This window comes from Lichtheimia ornata (genome assembly GCF_029851405.1).
Source record: "Lichtheimia ornata isolate CBS 291.66 chromosome Unknown scaffold00027, whole genome shotgun sequence".
Lineage (NCBI taxonomy): Eukaryota > Fungi > Mucoromycota > Mucoromycetes > Mucorales > Lichtheimiaceae > Lichtheimia > Lichtheimia ornata.
The window spans coordinates 177,608-191,528 of NW_026695347.1; the positions used below are offsets into that span (position 1 = coordinate 177,608).

At 43.7% G+C, this 13,921-nt stretch overlaps 3 protein-coding genes across 3 annotated transcripts; all 3 read left to right on the forward strand.

Moving 5' to 3' along the window:
• Window positions 1-2,883: 2,883 nt before the first annotated feature.
• Window positions 2,884-4,915, forward strand: O0I10_006270 (uncharacterized protein; the record flags this gene model as incomplete). The annotated part of the gene is made up of 2 exons (XM_058486300.1): window positions 2,884-3,583; window positions 3,636-4,915. The coding sequence occupies 2 exons, from the start codon at window positions 2,884-2,886 to the stop codon at window positions 4,913-4,915; spliced, it is 1,980 nt and encodes a 659-aa protein (XP_058342912.1).
• A 2,078-nt stretch (window positions 4,916-6,993) lies between these two features.
• O0I10_006271 (uncharacterized protein) lies at window positions 6,994-9,062 on the forward strand (the record flags this gene model as incomplete). The annotated part of the gene is made up of 2 exons (XM_058486301.1): window positions 6,994-7,699; window positions 7,756-9,062. The coding sequence occupies 2 exons, from the start codon at window positions 6,994-6,996 to the stop codon at window positions 9,060-9,062; spliced, it is 2,013 nt and encodes a 670-aa protein (XP_058342913.1).
• A 2,101-nt stretch (window positions 9,063-11,163) lies between these two features.
• O0I10_006272 (uncharacterized protein) lies at window positions 11,164-13,178 on the forward strand (the record flags this gene model as incomplete). Its single annotated transcript, XM_058486302.1, has 2 exons — window positions 11,164-11,869; window positions 11,926-13,178. 2 exons carry the CDS (start codon window positions 11,164-11,166, stop codon window positions 13,176-13,178), a joined length of 1,959 nt encoding a protein of 652 aa, XP_058342914.1.
• Between the last annotated feature and the right edge of the window lie 743 nt (window positions 13,179-13,921).

Sequence of the window (13,921 nt, forward strand, 5' to 3'; positions counted from 1 at the left end):
GCTGTAACCAGTGTAACCCATTGACGCATAGCAAACGATTCAGCCATACTCCTTGGGGGTACCATACAATAATCAACATCTTTGTAGGTCGTTGAAACAGGATGAGCCGTCCATCTCCTTCAGGTTTGGTATCAAGGTCCAAGTCATTCATCAGTTGTAAGCCAACGCAATGATCGTGCCACACACATTCTCACGTACCAATATGGGATAATGGTGTCCAAAGGCATACCATCATTCATAAGCATGGCAACAAGTGTTTCCATAACGAGGTTGGAACGAAGTTGGCTGATAGAGTCAACGTATCTGCTGCAGGGTTGTTGACTTCCGTTTTGGCGTGTTGCAGCTTGGCGTTATCGTATCCTTGACAACAACAATGATGAGAACCTGCTGGAAAATATGGATAATATTGTACTGGTTACCTTGCCCACTGGGAACATTGGCTCCACATGACTATTCAAGTGTTGTCCATGGTGAGCGTTGTGACATGTGCTTCCCATTGTGAAAGGGCAAAACTAATGTCGCGGCATGGCGTTCCACCGATGGCGAATTGGTTCGAAGTTGACAATGAGGAATGCGTGGAATGTTGGCATTGGGGTACTGAATCGTAAAGCTTTATAAGATACGTGAGGGTGTCGGTAAAAGTGGGTTGAAGTGGAGAGAGACAAAAGATACCCAGCCTAGTTTAATGCCAGGCGGACCTCTTTGGCAGCACCTGCCACAAGGCATCATCATGCTTGCCATGCATCAAATAAAGACGCTACAAAGTCTTGCTTCATACGATAGAATCATCCAGCATTATTACAAGTAAAGATAAATAGAGAGAGACACACCACAGGTTACTGTTTAATCTTCGGTCTACGATTTTTATCATATTCGTGCTACACGGGCCCTTAACAATATCAGTGCGACATGTTGTATACTTGTGCCATAATTCTTTTAATGCATGAATAGGCAATGAACGAGCATTGATGATATGGCCCACCTTCATACATAAAGCAATCATTCAGCTAGATACCCATTTCTTTATATCGGAGATGGAGCTAAGGGCAGGCATCATTTGTCTTGTGAGAGATGAAACATCAGCAGTGGTTACACAGGATCCCACGATATGATGATTGACCCCTTTGTCTTCTTCACCTTATCCACCATATCAAGGGACACACAGCTGGGCACATGTTATTAGAAGTAGTTCCACACTCTTCAATGAAAAAGAAATCAAGGTCATCGTACGAGCTAGCGGCCATATGCGTTGTATTCCTTAAGATGATGATCGGATTTACTAGTTTTCATCAACATCGTACCAATGTATCAAGTAGGGATGTTGAATATGGATGTAATTAAAGATGTCTCATAAAGGGTGTGTACACGTGCTCCTGGCACTAAAGCACATAATTTAGGATGAACAGGAAAAGAACGCTAATGCCATATAAAGGGTGAGCAAGTACATCCATTAAAGTTACTGTACAGAAATATGGATACCAAGAGTGAATCTTTGACGCAAAGTCACACGATCACAACTGTATATGCCTAAAGCGGCAAGTCAAGACAATGATGGAATGAAAAAGATATCAGATCTAAGGCAGGGCTAGGACTGAGGATGAAGGCACAAGACAACCAGACTGTGGATTTATTCAATAAAGATGATAGCTTGTTTATGATGCAGGAGGTGAACGAGAAGGAGACGGCAATGATGCGATACGTGACCAAGCATCCAAGATAGTTTGAATGATGATCCTTACAATGTCCCACACGAACCAATACCAGTGATCCTTCACAATAGTACGCTGACTATCTTTATTTCCATGAGTCATAAAACTAGCCTAGTCCATCCAGCTACCAAATACAATAGGTGACCTCTATCATAGCTCCCAGATTGCGTGAGCCTCCAGCCAATACATACACAATCCTGAAGCTATGGAAGTAAACATATCCAATTGATCCATCATCCATACTTACGCCTTATCCCAAAGGATTACCACCCATGCAGGTATTCGTTGCGTAGACCTGGTGTACAATGATACCATCAGACAATGTCGTAATCGCATACAATGAAAACAATGAGACGTGGACGAGTTGGCACTGCATAATGGTAAAAGGTTTTCGTGATAAAAAGGTGCTGTGCAGCGTACAATCCGGATCGTTGAACTCGTTGCAAATACATCCATCAGTAATCATGTACAGCAGCATACGTGGAGGTTGAGTGCTTTGGCAAGTACTTGATGGTGGATGATGGTGCTGGTGATGATACTGATGGTGCTGGCGATGATGCTGGTGATGATGAACATGATGATGATGATGGTTAGCTGCTTGAATCAATTAATCATTGTATGACCATACCGCCGTTGCGTCCTTATTACTTCACGTACCAATACCTGTAACCATGGCAAAATGTATCCTACGCGCATTGAAAAGCTGCCAGCCGTTTACCTGTTTAGCCCTCTTGCGTACCTTTGGATTGGGCAAGACGACCAAGCTCAGTGCCACGATCTTACAAAAGAAGAGACAATGTGTGGTTGTTGAGGATGTATACTTGAGTGGGAGGTGTCGTTGACGAAGGTGGAGGTTGTGTAGCGTGTTATAGAATAGGAAGTTGAAAAGAGTACAAGCGAGCAATGACCCACCAGAAGTTGTTGTTGCAGAGATGGCGCGTAACGAAGGAGACGAATGTCGGCTGACACCAAATGTGTTGGCAGATGGCGAACGAGCAATGTCGACAAGGAGCAAAAGTAAAGCTTTAGTAAAAGTGGTAAAGTATAGAAAGGAGCTGTTGTTGGAAAAGAGGGAAATAAAGCCGCTTTGTTTGACTGGACGCGCTTGAACCAATAGATTTGATGCTTGGGTGGGACAAGACCTCTTCCTTCCTTCCTCCTCAGCCAACCAACAATGGCAGATTCCATTTGGCACGCTTTATGCAAACATCCCACTCAGCCTGTGTCAACTGAAAAATATGCAACGATTGTGGACGATGCAACCACTCAACTCCATGAACCCATTCACTCCATCCTGTCAACTTTGAATCGGCGCGCCATGGCATTGACCAAGCTTGCCAACTTTGAATCAGCTCTTCACGATGCCAAAGCTATACAACAGCTGTCACCCTCTTTAGCGCTTGGCTATATACGTGCAGCCGACATTCACAGTGAACAAGGAAAACAGCAACAAGCGATTGACGTATGCATCAAGGGACTCGATGTTGTCGATGCCAACGATCATGGTTATGCCACATTGCAACGAGCCAAAATGGATGCTGAGCAACGCCTAGACACACGCATCGACTTTATAAGCGAACTGCCTCTCGACGTTGCTAATACAAGCCTCGTTCCCATGTTTATCGACCGCCATTTACAATGGGATGTACAATGTCCTTATTTGTATGTGTCCAATCTATGGCGCAATTGTGTTTTTCAATTCATGGATGGATCAGAATTCGACATTCTATATCAAGGCGACGATCTTACACCAGTCGTTCAGCTTGCTCGTCATCTCAAGATATTGGAGGTTGATGAATATTCAAAAGGCACATGGCTTGGTGACTTACTACGCAATAATGACTTTGGCTCTTTACAGCAGCTAACCATTGGTGGTAAGTTGTATTCATACGTTCATGCACCTTTACTCATCCTTGTTTCTATAAGACGTCTCGGCCAATTGTGTTAATCACTTCGTTTCATCATTGAAGGCCGTCAGCAGCACTTTGACACATCTTGAAATTGAGCACGATGGAGAGACAACCCTACCGATCGGCGACATTCTTGTCAACTGTCCCAATCTGGTATCCCTCGAGATAACTCAGCCCAATGCAGCACCAGATATCAGCTCCCTTCCAATGACGACATGGCCCAAATTAACGACCTTCAACATGTTTTTGTGTGGAAAAAACATGATTACCTGTGATGAGATCATAGCGATTGGCAAACGTTTTCCGTCACTCAAGAGGTTACAAGTTTCCCCATGCGAAGATATGGAATCAACACGCGTTGTCTTGGATCATTATCCATGGATGAACAGCCTTTGCCTTATCACGTTTGTTGTGGGGTCCTGTATGATTTTTCTCGACGATGGACCCCGATGTGAAGATGTTGGGATTACGAGACTCGATCTCATCACCTATTGTCGGGAAAATGGTCCTTGGAAACGCGTTATTCACATACTACAACAGCATCAAAAAACGCTCGAATCCATCGACTTCGACGTGGCTACTTCCAATGAACCCAGAGAGATCTACAGCATTGAGTACGCTCGATTGAAGAAACTTCGTCTTTGCAAATCTGGATGGTGGATACCGCACAATGCACCTATGCTTGAGGAATTGGAGATATCATGGTCCTGCTCACTTGGTTCAGAGTCTACCATGCCTGACGCCATACCATTGCCGCCAACTTTGAAAAAACTGGAGCTACGCTTGTATCCTGGAAATAATGATACCGAGAAAGCGCCTCTTGAACGATGCATTCATCAATATGCCCATCATCCCCAGTTGAAAGAACTTGTTATTGCGTTTGACATGTCCAAGGATATCGACAATGTGCTAGATGCAATCCATCACCTTGGTCATCTTGAATGTTTGAGCATTGAATGTGCTGGTAATTGGGATACCATTCACATGCAACGATTCTTTGATGGGCTTGGCAAAGGATGTCCACGTTTATCGAGCCTTGTGATCAGCTGCAGACACGTCCCAGAAATGTACCCAATGAATGCTTTGAAACGGCTCGAACATTTGGAGGAATTTGGGGTTTCGATCAAGAACACACATGACGACGATGGGTTTTGGCATGCAATTCAAACCTTTTCACAACTGAAGCGTATCCATGTATACCCTGGAAATGGAACCAATATGGATCATCTTCGCCGCCTCCATGAACAAAGGCCTGATTTGAAGATTGTCGTCAACAAACGGCTGACATTCCGGTGAACGTTCTCTTCATTACATTGCCCTTCTCTACTGTATCCCTAGCTCGTGTCTCTGAAGACTTGTAAACAAGATGAATAAAGGTCGCTTTGCTTTCATGTATTCATAACACACCTTGACGACTTCTGGACTAAAATGCATTGTTGTCTCCTATGTAGGAATGTTGTGACCTCTCATTAACAGTGACAGCCTTCTTTGGTTTTTCGAATTTTTCTTTTGTAGGAGCTATATCAAATGACAATGATTCAATCTTATAGCAGGTCTTCACGTGACAACCGGCACCGATTAAACCAGCAACCAAAATAAAATTGCTAAAAGTAGAAGCTTGGGTAGCGCTTGCGTGCCAACATTCTCTTGCACTGCATAGTTGCATGCATTCAAATCATCACCCAGTTCATTAGCCAAGCAACCAAAACCACCATATCCTTCAATTGGTGCTACATGGATGAAATTGGTATCGATTGTGCTGATTGTAGTCCATTGCGTATGTCTAATCAGACTTTCTCGGTAGCGGCAACTACGTTTTTTCTTGTTTAAACGCTCTACCCTTACACAAATGTACTTGTTCTGGATCCATACATTTAAGTTAAACAAAAAATGTCTTCATTATTGATGATCACTGATATGATCCATAGCTACGCGTGACATTTGCAAAGCTCGGACATCTATTTGGTAACGTACCAAACCTATAAAAGGCTGCACGTCATCCAACTCAGAATGAGAAAAGCATGGGCCCATTTATTGTGGAAGGGGCAGAATCAGCTATACAGTATGAAAGAAGGAGCATGATGATTTGATGCCATCATGATGATGATTGAATGTCTGATGCCAAGTGGCTGCTGGACACGAAGACGTCCTCATGAGGAGATGGAAGTAGTGTGCGGGTGTTACTTTTGTGACTCCATGCTCATTCCACTATAAAGCCGGCAGAAATAGTAATGGGGCTCTAGGATTGTTTCATATCCAACGCTTGGCAACCGATCTCCTTGGCAACTGCATCCACATCATTTTATTCTGATAACCCAAATAGCTATACTACGATGACTAGCGAGACACCAATATCCATCATCCACTTTAACCACAACATGATGATCCCTTACCATATCCCATTGTGCGCTCATTCATTCAGCAAAAGACCATGGATACAGCAAATACATAAATACCCTGCCACTCCTTGCGCCACTTGATCAAGCATATCCAAAAGATCCATCGTCTTACTTTACCTCATCACCACGCATGTTGCTTCGATCCGGCTGTGCATGCACCGTAAAAGGAAAACCATCGCCACGATCCAACACCAAGGGGACAGCATATAATGGAAGAGATGAACCCATACATAATGAGACCCGATGGTATCAAATGAACTGCTTGAGACAAAATATGGCGTGGTACATGGCATCATCCTTTGCCGATTCGGGTGCTGAAACAACCACATACAATAAAAACGATCGCGAGCTTGCTTTGAAAGGTGCTTGATGATGATGATCATGATGATAACAAGCAACTTGAAATAAAAACCCACCCTTAGCAAACGTTGTCACCATTTCCTCGCTCACAATATTCCACTTACCAATGCCTTACCCACGTCAAAATGTAGTGAACAACGTGGTAAGAATGCTTGGTTTGGTGATGGCCCCTTTAAACACCATACCCGTTTTAGGTGCCTTGGGAGTTGTCAAGCTCAAAAAGAGAACCACGATCTTGAACCCAATGAGCCGGTACCAATTGTTGACGATCGTTTTGTTGTGGACGCCTTGTTATCAACTTGCAAGTTGTCTACCGTGCTGTAGTAAAATAAGCTGAAAAGAGTACAAGGAAGCTATGAGCCACCTGAAGTTGTTGTAGAGATGCGCGTAACCAAGGAGAGGAATGCTGACTGAGACTAATTCTGGTGGCAGATGGCGAACAAGGAATGTCGACAAGGAGCATAAGTAAGGCTTTAGAGAAGGTAGTCAATTATAGAAGGGGTCGTTGTTGGAGTAAAAAGGGCAACAAAGCAGCAGCCTGTTGCCTCGGCGGATTGAAGCCAATAATTTTTCTGTTTCGGTGGCGACCCCTTCTTGTTTCCCAGCCAACCAACAATGGCAGACACGATTTGGAACGATTTATGCAAGCAGCCAATACTCAAAGCCCCTTCTGAAAAGTATGCACAGCTCGTTCACGATTCGACCACACGACTCCATCAATCCCTTGAACCCATCTTGTCAGCTCTGAATCTACGCGCCATTGGGTTGACAAAGTGTGCCAACTTTGAATCAGCTTTTCACGATGCCAAAGTTATGCAATACCTGTCGCCTTCTTCTGCACTTGGATACATACGGGAAGCCAGCATTTACAGTGAACAAGGAAAACAGCTTGAAGCCATTCGTGTATGCAACCATGGCATGAGTCTTGTTGACACCTTGGATACCCACTATGATACACTGCAACGAGTCAAAATGGATGCTGAGCAACGCCAAAACACACGCATCGACTTTATCAGCCAACTACCTCTCGACATTGTAACCACGACACTCATTCCCATGTTTATGGATGATCAACCCTTGCGTTCAATGGAGCCAGCTCCTTTTTTGGATGTATCCAATGTATGGTGTGATCGTATTATCAAATGCTTTGGTGGATTAAGCTTTGAGACTGGGGATGATGACGACGCCATTCATTCACAAATCGCCCAGTTTGCTCGCCATGTCAAGAGATTGGATGTTGATTGGTATTCGGAAGGCACGTGGCTTTGTGATTTACTACGCAACAATGACCTTTGCTCTTTACAGGAGTTATACATTGAAAGTAAGTTGTACATATTCATTCCATGATGCGCTTGTGTTCATCCTACTTCCTAAAAGGTTTCTCGGCCAATTGCTTGCCTTACTTTATTTCGTCATTGAAGCCAATCAGCGACACTTTGACACATCTTCAAATTCAAGTCGAGAATGGGATGATGGTACCGATGGAGGAGGTTCTTGTCAACTGCCCCAATCTGGTTTCCCTGGAAATAGCCCAACCCTGTGCTACCGGTATCAGCTCCCTTCGAATGGCGTCATGGCCTAAAATAACGACATTGGTCATCTTTTCGACTGCAGAGGATATTAACAACAGTGCGATGATTACATGTCACCAGATCAGAGCGATTGGCAAGCGTTTTCCATCCCTCAAGAAGCTACAATTTCGTCCATGTGAAGATACGGAATGCATACGTGTTGTCTTGGAATATTATCCCTGGATGAACAACCTCGACGTTATTGAGTATGGTGCGGGTTTCGATATTACTTTCTATGATGATGGACATCGTTGTAACGAGGTTGGGATTACGAGACTCTTTGTCGACATTTATCATATGACACACGCGCCTTGGGAAAGTGTTGTTTATGTACTATGTCAACATCGAAAAACGCTTGAATACATACACTTCGATGTGGACACTCGCACTGAACCCGAGGAGATCTACAACATTGAGTATGTTCGATTGAAGAAACTTCATCTTCAAAGCTCTGGATGGTGGATACCACACAACGCACCCATGCTTGAGGAATTGGAGATATCATGCTTCGTACTTGCTGCAGAATTTACCGTGCGTGATACAACACCATTGCCACCGAATTTAAAGAAGCTGAAACTGGACCTTTCTAATTCGCTTCGTCCTATTGACAAAACGCCTTTTGCAAGATACCTTCATCGATATGCCCAGCATTTATGCTTGAAAGAACTTGCTGTTTCTCTCAACCCTGAGGAGCATATCGACAACATGCTCGAAGCTATCCTTCACCTTGGTCAACTCGAACGCTTGAGCATTTTTGTTTCTGGTCATTGGGATTCGATCCAAATGCAAGAATTATTTGAGGAGCTTCCCAAAGGATGTCCCAATCTATCCAGCCTGATGATCAGCTGTGAAAACGCCCCAACGATATACGCAATGAGTGCTTTGAAAAGGCTTGAACATTTGGAGGAGTTTCGGTTCCACATATGGAACATGGATGGCAACGACGGTTTTTGGCACGCAATTGCAAGCTTTTCACAACTCAAATGTATCCATGTCTACCCTGCAAATACAAAGAACATCCACCATCTTCGGCATCTCCATGCACAAAGGCCTGATTTGAAGATTGTGGCCAACAAACGATTGGCGCATTTTTATAGCACTGTTGTCATTTGATGGGTCCTTACCTACTTTATATAGCTTTTTTTCCAGCGGCGTATACGCAGCATGAATAAAAAATGCTTGGTTGTCATATATACATCAACAGCGTGAATACATATGGATTACACTGGATTGCTATCTCATATAGGCCGCTTGGGGTCACTCATGAACAGTGACAGCCTTCTTTGGTCTTCAATTTTCCATTGTAGGAGTTGTATCTATCATTAAATGCTATAATTCCATGCACCGGATAATCCGCACCACGCAAACCAGCATCTAAAATAAGTTTGCTAATAGAAAATGGAAGCATAGGCGGTTCTTGCTTGCTAACATTCTCTGGTGCTGCTTAACTGCATGCATTCACATCATCACCTACTTCAATAGCCAAGCCGTCAAAACCATCATATCCTTCAATCCACGCTACATAGACGAACCATCATTTGCTCTTATTGCTAGCGATTGCGCTAACCGTAGTGCATCGCGTATGCCTAATCAAGCTTTCTCGCTAGCGCCAGCTACGTTTTCTTAATTAAATGCTATAGCTGTTTTAACCACAATCATAATCGCATAAATGTAATCGTGATCGATCCATACATTGAGTTAAAGTATAAACGTCTTCATTATTAATGATCACTGATATGATCCATACCTACGCGTGACGTTTGCAAAGCTGGGACATCTATTTGGTAACGTACCAAAACTAAAAAGGCTGCATGTCATTCAACTCAGAATACGAAAAGCGTGAGCCCATTTATTGTTGAAGGGGCAGAATCAGCTCTAGAGTATGAAAGAAGGAGCATGATGATTTAATGCCTTCATGATGATGATCGAATGCCTGATGCCAAGTGGCTGCTCGATACGAATACGTCCTGATGATGAGAGGGAAGTAGTGTGCGGGTGTTCCTTTTGTGACTCCATGCTCATTCCACTATAAAAAGCGACAGAAATTGCAATGGGGCTCTAGGATTGTTTCAAACCCATCACATGGCAACCGATCTCCTTGGCAACTGTATCCACATCATTTTATTCTGATAAGCCAATAACCTATACTACTATGACTAGCGAGCCACCTATGTCTATCATCCGCTTTAACCACAACATGATGATCCCTTACCATATCCCATTGTGCGTTCATCCAACCTGCAAAAGCCCATGGTTACGGTGAATACATGTATGCCTGCCATTCGTTGCAGCTCTTTCAACAAGCGTATCCACAAGACCCATCATCCTAACCAACCTTCTCCTCCGTCATCATCCTGAAAGATCTTCCTGCATGGTATTTGGACCCGGATCTGCATATACCATAGAAGGAAATATGGCGACCCAATCGAACACCAAAGCAACACCATATAATGAACGTAAAAAGGTAAACCCATCTTGAGACTTGCTAAAGAGACTAGATCGAGGGAAAAAGTTGTAGCCGGGCATGTCATCATCCTATGGGAATTTGGGTGCTGAAGCAATGACATCCAAAAGTTTGACCTTGTGAATGGTTTGACAAATGTCTTGAAGATGATGATGATGATGATCGTATTGGCCAACAGCTTGAAACCAAAAAAAACACCTTTAGGCCGTTGCAGCATTTCACTCCTCATGGTATTGCACCTACCGATTCCTTTTTCCGAGATCAACGTATATCGAACAAAGTTGTACAATACCTTTGGGTTGCTGGTAACTCGTTTCTATACCATACCTGTGTTAGGTGTGTTTGTCCATGTCAAGCTGAATACTTACCCAGAATCTCGACCAGATGAGGCTGCAACAATGGTGGCGATCGTTTCCATTCTGGAGGGGTCTTTGTCAAACGTTCACGTTGTCTAGCGTAGTGTAAAAGAGGAAGCTGAAACGAGTACAAGAAAGCGATGCGCGACCCAAAGTTGCTGTAGGGATGACGCGTAACCAAGGAGACGAATGTTGGCTGAAGCCAATTCTGTTGGCAGATGGCGTACGAGGAATGTCAACGAGGAGTAAAAGTAAGGCTTGGGACAAGTATAGAAGGGTGTCGTTGTTGGGGTAAAAAGGGGAATAAAGCAACAGCCTGTTGCCTCGGAGGATTTATCCGCCAATTTTCAGTTTGGGTGGCGACGTCCCCTTCTTGTTTCCCAGCCAACCAACAATGACGTACTCTTTTTGGACCGATTTATGCAAGCAGCCTGTACTCAAAGCCTCGTCTCAACAATATGCAGAGCTTGTTTACGAATCAACAATACAACTCCATCAATCCCTTGAACCCATCTGGTCAGCTTTGGATCGACGCGCCATTGGGTTGACAAAGTGCGCCAACTTTGCATCTGCTCTTCGCGATGCCAGAGTTATGCAACACCTGTCGCCTTCGTCAGCACTTGGATATATACGCGAAGCTGACATTTACAGCGAACAAGGAAGACAATGTCAAGTCATTCGTGTATGCAACAAGGGACTGAGGAGCGTCGATCCCATGGATACGCACTATGATGATTTGAAACGAGCCAAAATAGATGCTGAGGAACGCCAAGACACACGCATCGACTTTATCAGCGAACTACCCCTCGATATTGTTACTACAACGCTCATTCCTATGATCGCGGATGGTCGACCCTTGCATTCATTCAACCAACCCCCTTATTTGGATGTATCCAATGTATGGCGTCATCGTATTATAGAATGCTTGGGTGGATTACATTATCAGACTGGAGATGATGACGAAGACGAACTTTCAGACATCACTAAATTTGCTCGCCATGTCACATTATTGGAGGTTGTTGGATATTCCAACGGCACATGGCTTGATGATTTACTTCGTTACGACAACTTTTGCTCTTTAAAAAAGTTATGCATCGATGGCAAGTTGTACATATTCATTCTATCATGCGCTTGTATTCATCCTACCCTCTATAAGGTTGCTCACCCAATTATGTTGGTCAATTGGTATCGTCGTTGGGGTCCATCAGCAGAACGTTGACGCATTTTGAACTGGAGCAGGATGGGGGAACCACACTTCCGATAGGCAACATCCTCGCCACGTGCCCCAATCTCGTTTTTCTCCGGTTAACCAACCTTTGTGCTACAGATATCAGTTCTCTTCCAATGACGACATGGCCCAAATTAACATCATTCACTATTATTTCCAACAACATGATTACCTCGAATGAAGTGATGGCTATTGGCAAACGTTTTCCATCGCTCAAGCAACTACAATTTTCACCATGCGAAGATATGGATTCAACACGCATTGTCTTGGATTATTACCCCTCGATGAACAATCTAAGTCTGATTGAGCATGGTGCAGGCGCAGGTTGCAACATTGCCTTCAATGATGATGGATCCCGACGTGAAGACGAAGCGATTAGGAGGCTTTCTATCAACATGAATAACGTGAATCACGCTCTTTGGGGAAGTCTTGTTGATATACTAAGGCAGCATCACCACACACTTGAGGATATCAACTACCATGCGGATGCTAGTAATATGCGCGAGGGGATCTACAACATTGAGTTCGTTCGATTGAAGAAACTTTATCTTCGCAACTCTGGATGGTGGATACCGCACAACGCGCCTATGCTTGAGGAATTGGGGATTCAATGCTTTACCGCCGACACAAAACGTCTCGTATCTGATACAGCACCATTACCACAAAATCTAAGGAAGCTTCAACTGGACCTTTTTCCTCTTCAGTACCGCGGCACAGAGCCTTTCGCACGATACCTTAATCGCTATGCCAACCATGCCCAGCTAAAAGAACTCGTGATTGCGTTCGCCAGCACGATTGATATCGACAATGTGCTAGGGGCAATCCTTCACCTTGGCCAACTTGAACGCTTGATGATTCGATTTACTGTTGATTTCATTGAAATGGCAGACTTTGTTGATGGGCTTATCAAAGGATGTCCAAATTTATCTCGCCTTGGTATCAGAAGCAGAAATGCCCCATCGGCTTACTCAATGAGCATTTTGAAACGGCTTAAACATTTGAATGAATTGGAATTTTCAATCATGGACATGGATGACGACGATGCGTTTTGGCATGCAATTCAAACCTTTTCACAACTCAAATGTATCCACATCTATCCTTCAAATGCAACCAACATGCATCGTCTTCGGTGTCTCTATCAACAAAGGCCTGATTTGAAGATTGTCGCCAAGAGATGGTAGGGGTACTATTGAAATTATCACGATTGCCTGGATCCTTGTCTACCATACCTCGCTTGTGTGCTGTAGTGATTTTCAAATATGATCAATAAACATTACTTTAGGGTTATGCATCTATAAACTTGAAGATGGATAGATTACAATTATACAATGGTGTCTAATATAGAGGAACAGTGTACCTCCATGACCATATCAATGTAAAAGATGTATATGCTTTAAGATTGTATCATGTCCATCACCTGGCAACCCATCTCCTTGGCAACTTGACCCACATCCTTTTATTCTGATAAACCAAAAGCTATACTACTATAACTAGCGAGCCGCCAATGCCCATCATCCGGTTTGCCCGTAACCCCATGATCCCTTACCATATCCCACTGTAAGCTCATCCAACGTGTATAGACCCCTGGACACAGTATGTACATGTATGCCTGGCACTCCTTGCATCACTCTGAACGAGCATATCCACAAGATCCACCATCCTAACTCACCTCATCATCAGGCATGTTGCTTTGATCCAACTGTGCATGCACCGTAGAAGGAAAAACATCACCACGATCCAGCACCAAGGCGATAGCGTATAATGGAAAAGATGAACCCGTACATAATGAGACCCAATGGTATAAAAGGAAAAGCTTGAGACAAAATATGGCGTGGTACATGGCATCATCCATTGCCGATTCGGATGCTGTAACAAATACCTTCATGAAAAACGATCGCGTGTATGCTTTGAAAGGTTGATGATG